This window comes from Hemitrygon akajei, chromosome 12, assembly GCF_048418815.1.
Source record: "Hemitrygon akajei chromosome 12, sHemAka1.3, whole genome shotgun sequence".
Lineage (NCBI taxonomy): Eukaryota > Metazoa > Chordata > Chondrichthyes > Myliobatiformes > Dasyatidae > Hemitrygon > Hemitrygon akajei.
In genome coordinates this window covers 115185383-115207558 of record NC_133135.1, presented here as the reverse complement: position 1 = coordinate 115207558, position 22176 = coordinate 115185383, and the positions used below count along the sequence as shown (strand labels likewise).

Genomic DNA, 22176 nt, shown 5'->3' with positions numbered 1-22176 from the left:
ATCCTTTCCCTTCTCCAGCTCTGTATCCCTTTTGCCAATTACCTTTCCAACTCTGAGCTTCACCTCACCCTCTCTGGTCTTCTCCTATCATTTTGCATTTCCCCCTCCCCCTCCTACTTTCAAATCTCTTACTATCTTTTCTTTCGGTTACTCCTGACGAAGGGTCTCAGCCCGAAACGTTGACAGTGCTTCTTCCTATAGATGCTGCCTGGCCTGCTGTGTTCCACCAGCATTTTATGTGTGTTGCTTAATAATGAACGCTGTCTTTCTGTGACTCCGCTCCTTGAAGATGCCCTGGGTACTTTGTAGGCTAGTACCCAAGAGGAAGCTGACTAAATTTACAACCCTCTGCAGCTTCTTTCAGTCCTGTGCAGTACCCCCTCCATACCAGACAGTGATGCAGCCTGTCAGAATGCTCTCCATGGTACATCTATAGAAGTTTTTGAGTGTATTTGTTGACATACCAAATCTCTTCAAACTCCTAATAAAATATAGCAGCTGTCTTGCCTTCTTTGTAACTACATCAAAGTGTTGGGAACAGGTTAGATCCTCAGAGATCTTGACACCCAAGAACTTGAAACTGCTTACGCAGCTGTGGACATTCAGCACATCTACAAGGAGCACTGCTGCAAGAAAGCAGCATTCATCATTATGGGCATCCCCATCATCAAATCCATGCCCTCCTCTCGCTACTACCATCACGCAGGAGATACGTGAGCCTTAGGTCCCACACCACCAGGTTCAGGAACAGTTATTACCCTACAACCATCAGGCTTCTGAACCAGTGTGGATAACTTCACACAACACTGAACTGATTCCACAACCTAGGGAATCACTCTTAAGGAATCAACAACTCACGTCCTTAATATTATTGATTTATTTGTTTGTTTTTATTTGCCCAGTTTGTCTTATTTGCACATTGGCTGTTTGGTTGTATATGGCGATGTATATGTACTTTGATCATGCGAGGGTGATTGATAAGCTCATGGCCTAAAGGAGGAGTCAATTTTAGAAAACCTAGCACATTTATTTTTCCTACATTTACACACTTAGTCCAGCGGTCGTGGAGCATTCGGATCCCTTCTTTGTAGAAGTCTGTGTCTTGGACCTCCAGAAGTGGTCCACAGCAGTTTGATAAAGCAGTTGAACTGCATGTAACGAGAGCTGTATAACTCATCTTCTACCTTAGGCCACAAACTTATCAATCACCCCAGCTGTGGACCACCTGGAGGTCCAAGACACTCTTGTTACATGCACGTGAAGTTCAACTCTTTGAGTGATAATGCAGAAAGTTTGAAGTTAATAACTCATCTTCTTCTATCTTAAGCCGCAAACTTATCAATCATGCCTGCTGTGGACCACTTCTACAAAGGAGGAATCCGTATGCTCCACAACCGCTGGACTAAGTGTGTACATGTAGGAGGAGACTATGTTGAAAAATAAATGTGCTAGGTTTTCTAAAACTGACTCCTCCTACCTTAGGCCATGAACTTATCAATCACTCCTCGTAAATTTACCATAAGATATAGGAGCAGAATTAGGCCAGTTAGCCCATTGAGTCTGCTCTGCCATTTCATCATGGCTGATCCATTTTCTATCTTAGCCCCAATCACTTTCCTTCCTCCTGTATCCTTTCATGTCCTGACCAATCAAAAATCTATCAACCTCTGCCTTAAATAAGCATAAAGACTTGGCTTCCACAGCCACCTGTGCCAACAATTTCCACAGATTCACCACTCTCTAGCAAAAGAAGTTCCTCCTCATCATTTTAAAAGGGCAGCCCGCTATTCTCAGTCTGTGTCTTCTGGTCTTACTCTCCAACTACAGGAAACATCCATTATCTAAATCACTAACATACAACGTAAAAAAAAATTGATCCCAACACAGACCCCTATGGAACACCACTATTCACTGGCAGCCAACCAGAAAAGGCTCTGGTTCAGGTGATTTATCTACCTTCCGATCTTTCAGTTTCCCCAAGAACCTTCTCTCTAGTAATGGTAACGCCATACACTTCATGACCCATGACACCTGGAACTTCCACCATACTGCTAGTGTCTTTCACTGTGAAGAATGATGCAAAATACTTATTCAGTTTGTCTGTCATTTCCTTGTCTCCGGTTACTACCTCTCCAGCATCATTTTCCAGCAGTCCAATATCTGCTCTCGCCACTCTTTTACGCTTTATGTATCTGAAGAAACTTTCGGTATCCTCTATAATATTATTGGCTAGCTTACTTTCATATTCCATCTTTACCTTCTTAATGATGTTTTTAGTTGCCTTCTGTTGGTATTTAAAAACTTCCCAATCCTCTAACTTCCCATTAAAGTTTGCTCTATTATATGTCCTCTCTATGGCATTTATGTCGATTTTAACTTCCCTTGCTAGCCATGGTTGTTTCATCTTGCCCTTAAATACTTTTTCCTTTAGGATGTGCCTTCTGAATTGCTTTCAGTAATTCTGGCCATTGCTGCTCTGCCATCATCCCTGCCAGTGTTCTTTTCCAATCAATTCTGGCCAACTCCTCTTTCAGGCCTCTGTAATTCCATTTACTACACCGATACATCTGACTTTAGGTTCTCCTTCTCAAATTCTGAACTTCGGACTTTGACTTGGGAGAAAACCCCCACCCCACCATCAGTCACTATCCATTGTTATCGGTTACGGAGGACTTGTTGTAGGGTTTAGAGGCTTACGTGCCTCTGTGATCCAGAGAGCTATGTTGGCTGGAGTCAGGGCTTTATGCTTTGGGTCACGCATGCCAAACAGGTCAAAAGGTAGAGACTAAACAGGGAGTGATCCACCAGTCCTTCAGGTTCGGGGGTTCAGTTGACGGCTAACAATCCTGACTGGTAAAATAAAGCCGTTACGGAAGCAGTAATGAAGAATCCTTCTACATCAGAGTGTGATGGTATTGCTGAGTCTCCACACGGGACTTGTATGACTGAGAGTAGTGAAAACTGAGAGGAAGCTATTGGCACGATGAAGGAAGCCCTGAACACCACTAAAGAGGGAGGACCTTCACTGCTGCCCTAAACACCAGCAGCATAACAGGCAATAGGAATGGAGGATGATCTACAACTCCCACCCTGTCATCAGCCACAACCCATTGCTATCATTTATGGAGAATACTCACAGAGCACTTAGGAAAGGTGGAGTATACTCGGGAATATAATCCAGATGTGCACGGACATCGAATCGATCGATCATGTTGTTTGTGTCGCCTTGCCACGGCATCCTAGGAAAATGAAGTAAGCCAATATTCAGTGAGACTGAAAGCCAAAAGGGAATCAGTCAGTGATGGGCTAAATCACCAAGGGTAACCTGCAGGCTAGCAGAGCAAAGGAGTGCCTTACAGCTCCTGGACAGCTTCCATCCACTGTTAATCCCACCAAAAACAAAGAAACAGCAATGTACTTCCAATACTGTATAACTTGATAATGGTAATGTTGATAAGGAAATTATAGAATTGCTAGCGGCGGCCAATATTGCCCATGTCATATGATACAGAGAACAATACAGCACAGTACAGGCCATTCAGCCCACAATGTTGTCGACCCTTAAACACTGCCTCCCACATAACCCTCCACCTTAAATTCCCCCATATACCTGTCTAGCAGTCTCTTAAATTTCACTAGTGTATCTGCCTCCACCACTGAGGAAGTGCATTCCACACACCAACCACTCTGAGTAAAAAACCTTCCTCTAATATTCCCCTTGAACTTTCCTCCCCTTACCTTAAAGTCATGTCCTCTTGTATTGAGCAGTGGTGCCCTGGGGAAGAGGCGCTGGCTGTCCACTCTATCTATTCCGCTTAATATCTTGTATACTTCTATCATGTATCCTCTCATCCTACTTCTCTCCAGAGAGTAAAGCCCTAGCTCCCTTAATCTCTGATCACAATGCATACTCTCTAAACCAGGCAGCATCCTGGTAAATCTCCTCTGTACCCTTTCCAATGCTTCCACATCCTTCCTATAGTGAGGCGACCAGAACTGGACACAGTACTCCAAGTGTGGCCTAACCAGAGTTTTATAGAACTGCATCATTACCCCACAACTCTTAAACTCTATCCCTCGACTTATGAAAGCTAACACTCCATAAGCTTTCTTAACTACCCTATCTACCTGTGAGGCAACTTTCAGGGATCTGTGGACATGTACCCCCAGATCCCTCTGCTCCTCCACACTCCCAAGTATCCTGCCATTTACTTTGTACTCTGTCTTGGAGTTTGTCCTTCCAAAGTGTACCACCTCACACTTCTCCAGGTTGAACTCCATCTGCCACTTCTCAGCCCACTTCTGCATCCTATCAATGTCTCTCTGCAATCTTTGACAATCCTCTACACTATCTACAACACCACCAACCTTTGTGTCATCTGCAAACTTACCAACCCACCCTTCTATCCCCACATCCAGGTCATTAATAAAAATCACAGAAAGTAGAGGTCCCAGAACCAATCCTTGTGGGACACCAGGAGTCACAACCCTCCAATCCGAATGTACTCCCTCCACCATGACCCTCTGCTTTCTGCAGGCAGGCCAATTCTGAATCCACCTGGCCAAATTTCCCTGGATCCCATACCTTCTGACTTTCTGAATAAGCCTACTGTGTGGTACCTTGTCAAATGCCTTACTAAAATTCATGTAGATCACATCCATTGCACTACCCTCATCTATATGCCTGGTCACCTCCTCAAAGAACTCTATCAGGCTTGTTAGGCATGATCTGCCCTTCACAAAGCCATGCTGACTGTCCCTGATCAGACCATGATTCTCCAAATGCCCATAGATTCTATCTCTTTTCCAACAGCTTTCCCACCACAGACGTAAGGCTCACTGGTCTATAGTTACCAGGACTATCCCTACTACCTTTTTTGAACAAGGGGACAACATTCACCTCCCTCCAATCCTCCAGTACCATTCCCGTGGACAACAAGGACATAAAGATCCTAGCCAGAGGCTCAGCAATCTCTTCCCTCGCCTCATGGAGCAGCCTGGGGAATATTCCGTCAGGCCCCGGGGACTTATCCATCCTAATGTATTTTAACAACTCCAACACCTCTTTTCCCTTAATATCAACATGCTCCAGAACATCAACCTCACTCATATTGTCCTCACCGTCATCAAGTTCACTCTCATTGGTGAATACCGAAGAGAAGTATTCATTGAAGACCTTGCTCACTTCCACAGCTTCCAGGCACATCTTCCCATCTTTATCTCTAATCGGTCCTATCTTCACTCCTGTTAACCTTTCGTTCTTCACATAACTGAAGAATGCCTTGGGGTTTTCCTTTACCCTACTCGTCAAGGCCTCATGCCCCCTTCTTGCTCTTCTCAGCCCCTTCTTCAGCTCCTTTCTTGCTACCCTATATTCCTCAATAGACTCATCTGATCCTTGCTTCCTAAACCTCACGTATGCTGCCTTCTTCCATCTGATTAGATTCTCCACCTCACGTCACCCATGGTTCCTTAAACCTACCATTCCTTACCTTCCTCACCGGGACAAATTTATCCCAAACATCCTGCAAGAGATCCCTAAAGATCGACCAAATGTTCATAGTACATTTCCCTGCAAAAACATCATCCCAATTCATACCCGCAAGTTCTATCCTTATAGCCTCATAATTTGCCCTTCCCCAATTAAAATTTTTCCTGTCCTTTCTGATTCTATCCTTTTCCATGATAATGTTAAAGGTCAGGGAGCGGTGGTCACTGTCCCCCAGATGCTCACCCACTGAGATCTGTGACCTGACCCAGTTCGTTACCTAATACTGGATCTAGTATCTCATCATTCCCCCTAGTTGGCCTGTCAACATACTGTGACAGGAATCCTTCCTGGACGCACTTAACAAACTCTGCCCCATCTAAACCATTGGAACTAATCAGGTGCCAATCAATATTAGGGAAGTTAAAGTCACCCATGATAACAACCCTGTTATTTTTGCACCTTTCCAAAATCTGCCTCCCAATCTGCTCCTCGGTATCTCTGCTGCTACCAGAGGGCCTATAGAATACTCCTAATAGAGTAACTGCTCCCTTCCTGTTCCTGACTTCTACCCATACTGACTCAAAAGAGGATCCTGCTACATTACCCACCCTTTCTGTAGCTGTAATAGTACCCCTGACCACCCCTCCTCCCCTTTCCCCCCCTCTCTATCCCTTTTAAAGCACTGAAATCCAGGAATATTGAGAATCCATTCCTGCCCTAGTGCCAGCCAAATCTCTGTAATGGCCACTACATCATAATTCCAAGTATGTATCCAAGCTCTCAGTTCATCACCTTTGTTCCTGATGCTTCTTGCATTTAAGTACACACGTTTTAGCCCTTCTACCTTACTACCTTTACACCCTTTATTCTGTTTCCCTTTCCTCAAAGCCTCTTTATATGCTAGATCTAGCTTTACTCCATGCACTATACTTGCAGTTCTCGCATGACCTTTATCCTCCTCCACCTCACTATCTGCTCTAATACTCTGGTTCCCGTCCCCCTGCAAATCTAGTTTAAACCCCCCTGGGCAGCACTAGCAAACTTTCCCGCAAGGATGTTAGTCCCCCTCCAGTTCAGGTGCAACCCATCCCGTCGGAACAGGTCCCACCTTCCCTGGAACAAGGCCCAATTGTTCAGAAACATGAAGCCCTTCCTCCTGCACCAACTCCTTAGCCACGTATTTAGCTGCATTATCTTCCTATTTCTCACCTCACTAGCACGTGGCACAGGTAGCAATCCTGAGATTGCAACCCTGGAGGTCTTGTCCTTCAACTTTGCACCTAACTCCCTAAATTTTCTTTGCAGAACCTCCTCCTTCTTCCTATCCCCGTCATTGGTCCATACATGGACCACGACATCTGGCTGCTCACCCTCCCTCTTGAGAATACTGAGAACTCGATCCTAGATATCGCGGACCCTCTCACTAAGGAGGCCACAGACCATCCGGGATTCTCGATCTCTTCCACAGAACCTCCTATCTGTCCCCCTATTGAATCCCCTATCACTACTGCTCTCCTCTTTTCCCTCCTTCCCTTCTGAGCTGAGGGTCCAGTCTTTGTGCCAGAGATGCAACCACTGCAACTTGTCCCTGGTAGGTCGTCCCCACCAACAGTATCCAAAACGGTATACTTATTGTTGATGGAAACAGCCACGGGGTGCTCTGCTCTTTCTGTCTACTCCCCTTCCCTTTCCTGACAGTCACCCAGCTACCTGTCTCCTGATGCTCCTGACTATCTCCCTGTAACTCCTGTCTATTTCTGTCTCTGCCTCCCGAATGATCCGAAGTTCATCCAGCTCCAGCTCCAGTTCCCTAACACGGTTTGTCAGGAGCTGCAGCTGGATGCACCTTTTGCAGGTGTAGTCATCAGGGACAATTTTGCTCGCCCTGACTTCCCACATACAGCAAACGGAGCACTCAACTGCCCTAACTGCTGCCTCCATAACCTACTCCTAAGCTAATTAGATTAATTAAAGGAGCTTACCCGGCCTTACCTGACCTGGAGCAAGCTCGTCCTCAGCCTCTCGAGCCAAGCCTTCCTACTCTGTCTCCCATTACTCCATTGCCCGCTCCTACAACACCTGCTCCGTTAATCTGCTCGCTTTTTAAATTCTCCCGCTGCCTCACCGGCTGACTTTCATGCGCTTGCGCAGTCATGCCCTGTTCAAACTGCCGAAGAAATGACCGTCTCTTCTCAATCTGCTCGCTTTTTAAACTCTCCCGCTGCCTCACGGGCCGACTTTTACGCGCTTGCGCAGTCGTACCCCGTTCAAACTGCCAAAGAAAAAAAAGGCACACAATATTCTAATGAGCTAGAACAATAAGACTGTAACATACAGGAGCAGAATTAGGCCACTTGGACCAATGAACCATTTTGACATGGCTGATCCATTTTCCCTCTCAGCACCAATCTCCTGCCTTCTCCCCCATATCCCTTCATGCCCTGACTAATCAACAGTCTATCAACCTTTATCTTAAATATACCTAGTAACTTGGCCTCCACAGCCATCTGAGGCAACAAAATTCCACAGATTCACCACTCTCTGGCTAAAGAAATTACTCCTCATCTCCATTCTAAAAGGATGCCCTGCTATTCAGAAGGTGTGTCTTCCGGTCTTAGACTCTCCCACCCTAGGAAACATATTCTCCACATCCACTCTATCGAAGCCATTCAACATTCGATAGGTTTCAATGAGGTCCCCGCCCCCCTCATTCTTCTGAATTCCAGTGAGTAAAGGCCCAGAGCCACCGAACACTCTTCATATAATAAGCCTTCCAATCCCGGAATCATTTTCGTGAACCTCCTTCGAACCCTCTCCAATGTCAGCACATCCTTCCTTAGATAAGGGACCCAAAACTGCTCACAATACTCCAAGTGAGGCCTCACCGGTGCTTTATAAAAGTCTGAACATTACATCCCTGCTTTTAAACTGATCCATCGCTCTTTAAGGAAGGAATTAAACACTTATGGGAGTAGAGAGGGGAGTCCATCAAATTCACACTGGACATAAATCATCTCCATGTCTGTGATTCCAACTGCAATGCACTTAACCCTTAACTGCACTACCCCAGTCATTCTCTCTTCTCCCCTCTCCCATCAAGCAGGAAGTATAAAGTTTTGAGAGCACATATCATCAGACACAAGGACAGCTTCTATCCCAACTTACATGTTGAGGGGGCTTTCTGCAGCAAGTGCCACAGCAGAGTCCAGGTGGATCTTACAAGCTCGACCGTGAACCTGCAGGAACTGCGCTGGGTCTTTCTTCTGTAATCCAAAATACCATTTACAAGACAATAGTTAACCATGCACCGAAAAATTATTAATCTATAGAAGTTTCTATTTTAAAGTACACACAAAACAGTGAAGGTTACAACAAGCTCACAATCTTCTCATAGTACTCTCTGCGCCGCTCTGCTCGCTTCTTGTAGTCAACCATCATCCCACGCAGCTTGCGCTCATGTTTCCGCGCTTCGTGCCACATCCTGATCCTGAACAAGAGGCAAGGGCTACAAGCCTGAAAAGGAAGGTTGCAATTATAACCCTGCATCACTGTCAAGTACAGCATGCATTACAAAAGCATCTTTAACACTGGTCAGTATGGACAAATTGGACCAAAGGGCCTGATTCGGTGCTGCATAACTCAATCTGATCATCAGAAATCAAATCTGACACCAAGAGATACAGAAACATCACAACAGATGACTAGAAGTCTAGTCAAGTGAAATTGCCTAGATTTTTGGGTGATTTTTTCCATGCTATGTACATTATTTACACTATCACAAGGCTGGAAATTCAGAGGACACGCCTCATCTCCTTACTCATCAGAGTCAGGGTGACCCAGATCAGTCGGTCCTGGGAAGAAAGGGGCTTGTTACTATTTCGGAGGACCTGTCCTGGACCCAACATGCAAGTGCAATTACAAAGAAAGCACGTCAGCAGCTCCACTTCCTTAGAAGTTTGCAAAGATTCGGCATGACATCTAAAACTTTGACAAACTTCTACAGATGTGCAATGGGGAGTATACTGACTGGCTGCATTACAGCCTCACATAGAAATACAAATGCCCTTGAATGGAAAATCCTACAAGTAGTAGTGGATATGGCCTACTCCATCACGGATAAAGCCCTCCCCAACCATTGAGTTCATCTACATGAAAAGCTGTCACAGGAAAGCTGCATCCTTCATCAGGGACCCCACCACCCAGGACATGCTTTCTTCTCACTGCTGCCATCAGATAAAAAGTACAAAAGTCTCAGGACTCACACCAACAGGTTCAGGAACAGTTACTACCCCTCAACCGTCAGGCTCGTGAACAAAAGGGGATAACCTCACTCAACTTCACTTGCCCCATCATTGAAATGTTCCCACAACCTATGTACTCAATTTCAAGGATTCTTTATCTCAATTTCTCAGTAATTATTGCTTATTTATTATTATTATTTCTTTCCTTTTGCATTTGCAGTTTGTTATACTTTGCACACTGGTTGGTGCGGTCTTTCATGATTGTTATTCTATTATGGAATTATTGAATGGCAACAAAATGACCTAATTCTACTCCTATGTCTTATGGACTTTGACAATGTGCTGCACATGAGGCTGCTTAGCAAGATAAGAGCCCATGGAATTACAAGAAAGTTACTAGCATGGGTGCAGCATTGACTGATCAGCAGAAAACAGAAAGTGGGAATAAAGGGATCCTATTCTGGCTGGCTGCCGGTTACCAGTGGAGTTCCACAGGGGTCGGTGTTGGGACCGCTGCTTTTTACAATGTATGTCAATGATTTGGACTAATGGATCTGTGGCTAAATTTGCCGATTATACAAAGATACGTGGAGGAGTGGGTAGTGTTGAGGAAACAGAGAGCCTGCAGAAAGACTTAGATAGTTTAGGGGAATGGGCTAAGAAGTGGCAAATGAAATACAATGTTGGGAAGTGTATGGTCATGTGCTTTGGTGGAAGAAATAAATGGGCAGGCTATTATTTAGATAGGGAGAGAATTCAAAATTCAGTGATGGGAGTCCCTTAGGAGTCTCTCTGCAGGATACCCTAAAGGTTAACCTCCAGGTTGAGTCAGTGGTGAAGAAGGCAAATGCAATGTTGGCATTCATTTCTAGAGGTACAGAATATAAGAGAAGGGATGTGATGTTGAAGTTCTGTAAGGCACTCGTGAGATCACATTTGAAATATTGTGTGACGTTTTGAGCTCCTTATTTTTGAAAGAATATACTGACGTTGGAGAGAGTTCAGAGAAGATTCACGAGAATGATTCCAGGAATGAAAGGGTTACCGTATGAGGAACATCTGGCAGCTCTTGGCTGTATTCCCTGGAGTTCAGGAGAATGAGGGGGGGATCTCATGGAAACATACCGAATGTTAAAAGGCCTGAACAAATTAGATTTGGCAAAGTTATTTCCCATGGTAGAGGAATCTAGGACAAGAGGGCACGACTTCAGGATTGAAGGATGTCCATTTAAACTGAGCTGTGGAGAAATTACTTTAGTCAGAGGATGATAAATATGTGGAACTTGTTGCCACGAGCAACTGTGGAGGCCAAGTCATTGGGTGTATTAAATGCAGAGATAGATGTTATGGGGAGAAGGCAGGGGAGTGGGGATGACTGGAAGAATTGGATCAGCCCATGATTGAATGGTGGAGCAGACGTGATGAGCCGAATGGCCCTTCTGCTCCTATATCTTATGGTATTAACCTGATTTTCCCAGTGTACCTGCATAGTGAAGTCCCTCATGACCATTGTAACATTGCCTTTCTTACATTTTATATCCCCTGTTGTAATCTGTTGGCTATTATTTGAAAGCCTACAAAAGGGCAAAAGTCTTAGCTACACAGAACATAGAAAATTACAGCACATTACAGGCCCTTTGGCCCACAATGTTGTGCCGACCATGTAACCTACTCTAGAAACTGCCTAGAATTTCCCTAGCACATAACCTATTTTTCTAAGCTCCATTTACCTATCTAAGAGGGTCTTAACACCCTATTGTATCCAAATGTAAAAAAAAATTCTGAAGTGAAGCCGTTTCCAAAAATAATGAAATTAAAAGTTCCTAAATATCAAAAAATTACTATAAAGAGCAGTAAACACTAAAAAACTAAATCAAATCAATATTTGGTGTGATCAAAACTGTGTCAATTCCCTTGGGTACACTACCTTGCAGGTTTCTAAGAAAATCAGCTAGTAGGTTGATCCAAGCATCTTGGAGTACTTGCCACAGTTCTTCTGCAGACTTTGGCTGTCTCCTTATTTCTTTATCTCTGGGAATCCCAGAGAGCCTCAATGATGTTGAGATCACGGCTCTGTGGAAGCCATACCATCTGAAACCACCTAAAAAATTTAGGGTGCCTACGACTTTTGCATGGTACTGCGTATAACTGTTTTTTTCACCCTTGCAGTTTCTTAACTCTACCCACAAGGATTCTACATCTTCTGACCCTACATTGCTTCTCACTAAGCACTTGATTCCATTTTTTACCAACAGAGCAACTCCACTCCCTCTGCCTATCTATCTGTCTATTAAATACAATGTGTATCCTTGGATGTTACAATGGGGTAGTTATTCCTAAGGTGCAGAACACAGGTAATTGGGTGACCCTTAGGAGGGGAAAAGATGATAGGCAGCCAGTGCAGGTTACCCCTGTAGCCATTCCCCTCTATAACAGGTATATCGCTTTGGATACTAATGGAGGGTATGACCTAGCAGAGGAATGCCATAGCAGTCAGGTCTCTAGCACTGAGTATGGCTCTGTGGCTCAGAAGAGAAGGTGGGGGGGAGAAGAGGTGAGCTGCAGCAACAGGGGATTCAGTGGTTAGGGGAACAGGCAGGAGGTTCTATGGATGAAAGCAAGATTTTCAGATGGTATGTTGCCTCCTGGGTGCCAGGGTTAGATACATCGCAGATCAAGTATGAAGGATGCGTAAGTGGGAGGGTGAGTGGCCAGAGGTTCAGTTCCAAGTTGGTTACAATAACATGGGTAGGATGGGTGGTGAAGTCTTGCAGAGTGAATTCAGGTAGTTAGATGCCAAGTTAAATGGCAGGACTTTCAGGGTTGTGATCTCAGGATTGATACCCGTGCCACATGCTAGAGAGGTTAGAATTAGGAAGATCATACAGTTTTAACACGTGGCTAAGGAATTGGTGCAGGAGCTAGAAATTTAGATTTTTGGATCATTGTACTCTCTTCCAGTGGAGGTTGGACCTGTACAGAAGAGATGGTTTGCACTTAAACTAGAGAAGGACTAATATATCCTAGTGTGAAAGTTTGCTCGTGCTGCACTGGGGACTGGGGGGGTGGGGGAGACTTAAACTAGAGTTGCAGGAAGATGGGAACCAGAGTGCCAGAACAGTTAATGGAGTGGTTTTGAAGGCAGATGCTGGTAAGACTTCAGAGAATTAAAAGGCTGAGCATGGTGCGACTAGTGTCCTGACCTGAATATCGGCAGATGAGCTCAAGGCATGGATCAACACCTGGAATTATGACATTGTAGGCAATAGTGAGACTTGTTTGCAGGAGAAGCATGACTGGCAGCTCAATATTCCGGGGGTCCATTGTGGGAGGGAAGAGAGGTGGGCATTACTAGGCAGGGAAAATATCACAACAGTGTTCAATCAGGACAGACTGCAGAGCTCGCCTAGTGAGGCTATACGGTAGAACTGAGGTACAAGAAAAGGATAACCACATTAATGAGATTTTATAGACCATCCAACAATCCACTGGATTTAGAAGAGTAGGTGATTTTAACTCCCACACTGTTAAAGGACTGGATGGTGTAGAGTTTGTCAATGTATAGAGATCCCAAGTAGACAGGAGAGTCATACTAAATCTCTTATTAGGGAATGAGACAGGGCAGGCGCCAGAAGTTTGTGTAGGGGAACACTTTGCATCTAATGATCCTAATGCCATTACTTTCAAGACAAATATGGAGTATAGGACTGGTCCTTGAGTTGAAATCCTGAATTGGAGAAAGGCCAGTTTGGATGGTATCAGAAAGGATCTGTTAAGTGATAATTAGGACAGGTTCTATGTTATGCTCCCAAATATGATCTTCTTTCAGCCACAACTTGGTGATGTCCACAATGCTATACCTGCCAATTTCTATCTGCACTAAAGGGTTCATCTAGCAATCATATACCTAATCCTGTATTCACCACCCATCTTCTCAATCTTCACATGATGCCTGAAGTTAATTTATTTTTTTCTAAACTTTCACTGACTCTCTTTCTCTTGACTGCTGGGTGCCAATATCTCTGAAGATCTAATCTGGACCTGACATAGCAACTGGCTGCATCACCATCTGGTACGGGGATGGGGGGGTACTCCTGCACAGGATCAAAATAAGCCGCAAAGAGTTGTAAATTTAGTCATCTTCATCAAGGACTCTACAACTCATTTTCTCAATACTATTCATTTTATTATTGAGACAATTTGTCTCATTTTCTACATTGGTTGCTTGTCAGATTTATTTATCGATAGATTTTCATAAATTCTATTGAATTTCTTTATTTTTCTGTAAATGCCTACAATAAAATTAATCTCCAGGTAGTAGAGGTGACATATATGTACTTGACAGTAACAGACTTTTTATTTTCTCCATTCCAATGAGAACAACCCCAGCTAACTAGAGATTCCCCATATCCAGTGTCACAGTAAATGTCTTCTGCACTCTCTCTCGAGCAGGGGTTCCCAACCTGGGATCCACAGATCCCTTGGCTCATGGTAGGGGTCCATGAAATAAAAAAGGTCGGGAACTCCTGCTCTTAAGCATTGAGATCCAGAAATGAATACAGTGGATCACTGTGGCCAAAATTTTACATGGAATATAATCTTTAAAAATGACTATGCTTCAGAAGTACTTCGGTGGATGTCAAGAACCCTGAGACTTCCCGTCCTGGACTCCCAAGTCATCACTCTTATCGCTGGGTTGCAAACCCCAGCCCATTCTCACGCATTCTCCTCAGCAATCCCTTTTCATTCCCTCCACTCACTTCAGAGACCTTAACTTTCCTCCATTTCTCAGACTTCTTATTACTGAGTCCTACTGCTACTCCACCACTTTCCCGAGTTTCCCAGCCCTTCTTCTTCCCAACCTTTCTCAAACTTCTTATTCCTGAGTCGTCCTACTTCTTCACCCCATTTCCAAGTTTCCCAACGCTTCTCTTCTACTTTCACCATCCCCAGTTTTCCAGTCCTCCCCGTTCCACTGTTTCCCAACATCCCCCTGACTAGTATTGCCCCTAATTCCCCAGTCATTCACTTCACCCCCCAAACCTATCCATATATTTCTGTTTCTTTCCCATCTCCACTCTTCACAGACTGTTCACCAACCCTCCTGTCATTTCTCAGCTCATCAACTTCAATCCACTCTACGACTTCCACAACTTCCTGTATCCCAGCCTTGTTCTGTTCCCTCCCCTTCCTATATTCCAGTCTGCACTTGCCATCTAATTTTCTCATCTCTCCTCTTCATCCATCACCCTCCTACAGTAGCCCCATGCCTCAGAAACCCGTTTCTTATCATTTCATTCACCTGACCTCACTCCACCCAATGACAGACTCGATTGCCCAGTTCCCTGAATACCCCACGACCAAAATGACCCCATTCATTATCCAGAGACCTCAATCCCTTACTCCTCCAGTCACCCCACCCGTTTCTAATCACCTCATTCACCGTAACACTCACTCTGCCTAACAGCCGAGTGATCCTGCCTCCACGTCCAGTCCCTGATTACCCCAACACGACTGACCTTATTCATTACCCAGAGAACTCAATCCCCAGCTCTTCCACTCCCCACTCCTCAGAGGACCTCCCCACTTTTCTAAACACCCCATTCACTGCTATCCCACTCCCCAATGGCCCAGTAGCCTCCATTTCCCAAATATTTCCCCTGTTACCCGCCCCTTCAGGGCCCAAGGCCCTTCCCCGCGAACCCTTCTCCCGCCGCCCCAACGCAACCAGCTTCAGTCCCCGCTGCTCAGAGGGGAGCGAAGGGGAGCACCGCTCGCCCTGACCCGCTCCGTTGCCGCGATATCTTCGCCCCAACTACCTTCAGCAGATTCCACCTCGCTCTTCACTCCGCCATCTTAGTCTCCCCCTTCGGGTTGCGGCCCCGAAAATATTCCCCCGACCATTTCCGCCCCCGGTTAAGCCACTTCTGCCCCGCTCCCATCCGACAGAGGAAATCTTCCCCCTTGCATTTTTCTCGCTAGCACAAGTTCCAGAGCAAAATGATAGAGGACGTTTTACAAACACGAGAAAATTTGCAGATGTTGGAAATCCAATCAACGCACATAAAATGGTGGAGGAACTCAGCAGTACAGGCAGCATATATGGAAAAGAGTAAACGGTTGATGTTTCAGGCCGAGACCCTTCATCGGGATGTTTTTCATTCTTACAGTCCTGAAGGCAGGAGTCCCTACCAAAAAAAAAGCTAACAATTCAAAAAGGTTCAAAGTTTCATTTATTATCAACGTATACAGCTGAAATTCGTCTTCTCCAGACAGCCACGAAACCAAGAAAGAAAATAATTCATTTCCTCCTGATTATGCTCGACCTGCTGCGTTCTTCCAGCACACTGAGTGTTGTTCCAGATTCCCGCATCTGAAGTCTCTCATCTGGCAGTGGTATATTTCTATATCACGGGAATTACAATAAAAGTGCAATTATTGTTGTGACCTGTTTGAGGACAGCAAACTCACTTTAACAAAACTTCTGATAAATTGTGGACTGATGTTGGCTGAGGGCTAAGTATTTGAGAGGACATCTACAAGGAGCACTGCCACATCCACCATCAAAGTTCAATGTAAATTTTATTATCAAAGTGTATATATATCTGTCACCATATACAACACTGAGATTCACTTTCCTGTGGCCATACTCAGGAATGACCCCTAAATTTCAAACCATGGCGGTAGAGTAGCCTCATGTCCCACACCACCAGGTTCAGGAACAGTTATTACCCCACAACCATCAGGCTCCTGAACCAGTGTGGATAACTTCACTCACCACAATAAGCCTCAGGTCCCACCCCACCAGGTTCAGGAACAGTTATTACCCCACAACCATCAGGCTCCTGAACCAGTGTGGATAACTTCACTCACCACAATGAGCCTCATGTCCCACACCACCAGGTTCAGGAACGGTTATTACCCCACAACCATCAGGCTCCTGAACCAGTGTGGATAACTTCACTCACCACAATAAGCCTCAGGTCCCACCCCACCAGGTTCAGGAACAGTTATTACCCCACAACCATCAGGCTCCTGAACCAGTGTGGATAACTTCACTCACCACAATAAGCCTCAGGTCCCACCCCACCAGGTTCAGGAACAGTTATTACCCTGAATCCATGTCTGCCTTAAAAATGGACTTCCAAGGCTCTGAGGCAATCTCTTTGCCCCTCCCCACAATAAAATACTGTAACAATAACAATCCCCGACCTTCCCCCACACAGTCAAATGCAGCAACACTAATAAACCCGGTCAGCACTCCCTCAGCAGTAAAATACAGAAACAATAACAATCTCCATCCCCCTCCCCCACAGTAAAGTACAGTAACAATAACAATCCCCGTCCCCTCCCTCAGAGTACAATACAGTAACAATAACAATCCCCTTCCCCTCCCCAGAGAAAAATACAGTAACAATAACAATCCCCGTCCCCTCCACCTCAGTAAAATACAGTAACATTAACAATCTCCGTCCCCTCCCCACAATAAAATACTGTAACAATAACAATCCCGACCTTCCCCCACACAGTCAAATGCAGCAACACTAATAAACCCGGTCAGCACCCCCTCAGCAGTAAAATACAGAAACAATAACAATCTCCGTCCCTGTCCCCCACAGTAAAGTACAGTAACAATAACAATCCCCGTCCCCTCCCCCAGAGTACAATACAGTAACAATAACAATCCCCGTCCCCTCCCTCAGAGTACAATACAGTAACAATAACAATCCCCTTCCCCTCCCCAGAGAAAAATGCAGTAACAATAACAATCCCCGTCCCCTCCCCAGAGAAAAATACAGTAACAATAACAATCCCCGTCCCCTCCACCTCAGTAAAATACAGTAACAGTAACAATCTCCGTCCCCTCCCCAGAGTAAAATACAGTAACAGTAACAATCTCCGTCCCCTCCCCCAGAGTAAAATACAGTAACAATAACAATCCCCATCCCCTCCCTTGAGTAAAATACAGTAACAATAACAATCCCCGTCCCCTCCCTCAGAGTAAAATACAGTTTCAATAACAATCCCCTTCCCCTCCCCAGAGAAAAATACAGTAACAATAACAATCCCCGTCCCCTCCCCAGAGTACAATACAGTAACAATAACAATCCCCGTCCCCTCCCTCAGAGTACAATACAGTAACAATAACAATCACCGTCTCCCTCCTCCACAATAAACATAATCGCTGACTGTCTGGCCTCCATAGAGTCTCTCACTATCCACATCCAAACGCTGTCGTCTTCGAGGCCTTCGCAGAAGAGGTTTACCAGGATGCTGCCTGGTTCAGAGGGCATGTGCCATCACGAGAGGCTGGATAAACTTGGGTTGCTTATCTCTGGAGCGCCGAACTATGAGGGCAGATCTGATCAGGATCCTCTTCAGTTTGCGTATAAGGAGAAGGTGGGAGTGGAGGATGCTATCACGTATTTGCTGCACAAATCACTCTCTCACCTAGAGGGGGTCAGTTGTGCAATGAGGATTACATTCCTTGACTTCTCTAGTGCCTTTAACACCATCCAGCCCAAGATCTTAAGGCACAAACTAACGGAGATGGGAGTAGACTCTCACATGGTGGATTGGATAGTGGATTACTTGACAGATAGACCTCAGTATGTGCGGTTGGGAGACTGTAGGTCTGACACGGTGGTCAGCAGCACAGGGGCGCCGCAGGGAACCGTACTCTCTCCGGTCCTGTTCACCCTGTACACATCAGACTTCGAATATAACTCGGAGTCCTGCCATGTGCAGAAGTTCGCTGATGACACGGCCATAGTGGGGTGTGTCAGGAATGGACAGGAGGAGGAGTATAGGAAACTGATACAGGACTTTGTGATATGGTGCAACTCAAACTACCTGCGTCTCAATATCACCAAGACCAAGGAGATGGTGGTGGACTTTAGGAGATCTAGGCCTCATATGGAGCCAGTGATCATTAATGGAGAATGTGTGGAGTAGGTTAAGACCTACAAGTATCTGGGAGTACAGTTAGACGAGAAGCTAGACTGGACTGCCAACACAGATGCCTTGTGCAGGAAGGCACAGAGTCGACTGTACTTCCTAAGAAGGTTGGCGTCATTCAATGTCTGTAGTGAGATGCTGAAGATGTTCTATAGGTCAGTTGTGGAGAGCGCCCTCTTCTTTGTGGTGGCGTGTTGGGGAGGAAGCATTAAGAAGAGGGACGCCTCACGTCTTAATAAGCTGGTAAGGAAGGCGGGCTCTGTCGTGGGCAAAGTACTGGAGAGTTTAACATCGGTAGCTGAGCGAAGGGCACTGAGTAGGCTACGGTCAATTATGGATAACTCTGAACATCCTCTACATAGCACCATCCAGAGACAGAGAAGCAGTTTCAGCGACAGGTTACTATCGATGCAATGCTCCTCAGACAGGATGAAGAGGTCAATACTCCCCAATGCCATTAGGCTTTACAATTCTACCGCCAGGACTTAAGAACTTTTTAAAAGCTATTATTAATGCTTTTTGAGATAGTGATTTAGATGTATATCATATTTTTTACTGAGTTAAGTATTGTATGTAATTAGTTTTGCTACAACAAGTGTATGGGACATTGGAAAAAAGTTGAATTTCCCCATGGGGATGAATAAAGTATCTATCTATCTATTTATCTAGAGGTTTCCAAGAAATAAGAGAGGCATAGATAGAGAGGACAGAGAGTGTCTGTTTCCCAGGGTAGAAATGTCGAATACGAGAAAACATGCTTTGAAGTTGAGAGGGGGTAGGTTCGAGGGGGATGTGAGGGTGAAGTTTTTTACTCAGAGAGTGGTGAATGTTTGGTATGCACTGCCTGGTCTGGTTGTAGAGGCAAATACAGTGGAGGTGTTTAAGTTATGTGGATGCAAGCAAGATGGAGGGGTATGGATATCGTGTAGGTTAGTGTTTGTGTGTTTTTGATTTCCTTTTCAGCTGGCTCAGCGCAACACTGTGGGCAGAGGAGCTCATTCCTTTCCTGTACTCTTCTATGTTCTGTGTTTGGATTGTATTTGAAAAGAGCAGTCGGTTTTCATTTGCTGTGCTGAGGTAGGAGTGGATAGAACAAGGGGAACATCACTAACAGGTGAAAACAAACTGGTTAATCAGAGGAGTTCGAACTACATTATGTTTCTCCTCCAATTTGTTGTTAATGACTCTTGCAAATTAAACATAGATCTTCTACAAAGTGGTCACCAATTCTCCAAGGAGACCACCTTGCCAGTTCTGAATACAGTACACTAAACTGGAAACGGTGCAGGTGAGCTGACTCACTGGAAGGTCCCTAGATGCTGGAAAGGAGAGGTTTAGGGAAAAGTGCCATAATTTGGGGAGTTGTTTGGTCAGGATCAAGGCAGCACTGCTGAATGGGAAGGGAGGGGAATATCAAAAGTTCCAAGGTTCATCTTATTGTCAAAATATGCATGTAGAATACAATGCACTCTGATATTCATCATCTCCAGATAGACATGAAATACAGAAAAACCACAGCCATCGTTGAAAATAAAGTGATCAGCCTGCCCCAAAACGAAAAAAAAACAAAAACTCACAAACCTCAACCACCCCACCCCAACTCTTCCTCACACAAAACACTAACAGATCGCCCACAAGGAAAATGGCAGTTAGAACATCAAACCTCAAACCAACCCCCCCTACAGTCCAATAATCACATAAATCATAGAATTTTGAGAAACGACTTCCTGCCATCATTGGGGAGAGATACCACTCGAACACAATGAATATGTTTCTGTGGTGGAGTCTTGCTGGGCCTGCACGTTGTGAAGGAAAATCCATTGAGTGCAGCTGCTGGTGAGATTTAAGTTGAAGGCCAAGGAAATTCTTCTTCATTCCTTGAATTTAGTCATTTATTTAGCAAGGCAGCATGGTGTAGGTCTTTCCAGGCCCTTGAGCAGCGCTGCCCCAGTAACCCTTGACCATCCCAATTAACCCGAACCTATTCACGGGACAATTATCCAACCCAGTATGTCTCTGGATTGTTAAGGAAACCAGAGCCCCCAGCATTCCATGGGAGGACGTACAGTGGCTCCTTTCAGACGATGACAGCAATTGAACTCTGAACTCCGACACCCTGAGTTGAAATAGCGTCGTACTAACTGCTACGCTACAGTAGTGCCCAGGTTGTTCTTTGTCTCTCCAGAGGAGACGAGTTGTGGTACCTGATAAAAACATGACAGTATCCACTGGGTTAGAAGAACATCAAGGCCCAGAATAAGATTCAGAATCAGTTTATCATCACTAACACTTTTATTTTAGAGAATCAACACAGTAACAGGCCCTTCTGGTCCAATGAGCCTGCACCACCCGATTACACCCATGTGACCTACTAACTTACTAAGCCGTAAGTCTTTGGAGTGTGGGAGGAAAATGGAGGATCCAGAGGTCATGGTGAGAATGTACAGACAGCGGCAGGCTTGAACTTGGGTCAGTAGCACTGTAATAGTGTTACATGGACCACTATCGTAACATGATGCCTGCATTTGTGAAATGTTCTTGTTTTGTTGCAGGAGTACTGTGGAAGACATAAAAATTACTATTAGTAACAAAAATAAATAAATAATGCAGAAAAGGAATAATGAGTTAGTGTTCAGAATTACGCATTATCACAAGAGGCTGGATAAACAGGTTGTTTTCTCTGGAGTGCTAGAGGCTGAGGGGAGATCTGGTAGAAGTTTATATAAGATTATGAGAGGCAGATCGCATGGGCAGAGGGTATCTGTTTCCCAGGGTTGATATGTCTAATACCAGAGGACATGCATTGAAGGTCAAGTCAAGTCAAGTCAACTTTTATTGTCATTTCGACCATAACTGCTGGTACAGTGCATAGTAAAAATGAGACAACGTTTTTCAGGACCATGGTGTTACATGACACAGTACAAAAACTAGACTGAACTACATAATAAAAAAAACAGAGAAAGCTATTCTAGACTACATACCTACACTGGACTGCATAAAGTGCACAAAAACAGTGCAGGCATTACAGTAAATAATAAACAGGACAGTAGGGCAAGGTGTCAGTCCAGGCTTCGGGTATTGAGGAGTCTGATAGCTTGGGGGAAGAAACTGTTACATAGTCTGGTCGTGAGAGCCCAAATGCTTCGGAGCCTTTTCCCAGACGGCAGGAGGGAGAAGAGATTGTATGAGGGGTGCACGGGGTCCTTCATAATGCTGTTTGCTTTGCGGATGCAGCGTGTAGTGTAAATGTCCGTGATGGCGGGAAGAGAGACCCCGATGATCTTCTCAGCTGACCTCACTATCCGCTGCAGGGTCTTGCGATCCGAGATGGTGCAATTTCTGAACCAGGCAGTGATGCAGTTGCTCAGAATGCTCTCAATACAACCTCTGTAGAATGTGATGAGGATGGGGGGTGGAAAATGGACTTCCCTCAGCCTTCGCAGAAAGTAGAGATGCTGCTGGGCTTTCTTTGCTATGGAGCTGGTG

The 22176-nt window shown here is 45.0% G+C and overlaps 1 protein-coding gene across 3 annotated transcripts in view; it reads right to left on the bottom strand.

The window, feature by feature from the left end:
* Positions 1 to 15611, bottom strand: part of clasrp (CLK4-associating serine/arginine rich protein) — a 117348-nt gene extending 101737 nt beyond the window's left edge. For all 3 annotated transcript variants that reach the window (XR_012101136.1, XR_012101135.1, XM_073063889.1), the window contains exons 1-4: positions 15552 to 15611; positions 8873 to 9004; positions 8657 to 8754; positions 3138 to 3239 (exon numbers count right to left, since the gene is read on the bottom strand). Coding sequence is in view for 1 of the 3 variants with exons in the window: in XM_073063889.1 (XP_072919990.1) it covers positions 3138 to 3239; positions 8657 to 8754; positions 8873 to 8971 (299 nt within the window). In the remaining 2 variants the exon portion in view is untranslated. The remainder of the gene's footprint in view (positions 1 to 3137; positions 3240 to 8656; positions 8755 to 8872; positions 9005 to 15551) is intronic.
* Between the last annotated feature and the right edge of the window lie 6565 nt (positions 15612 to 22176).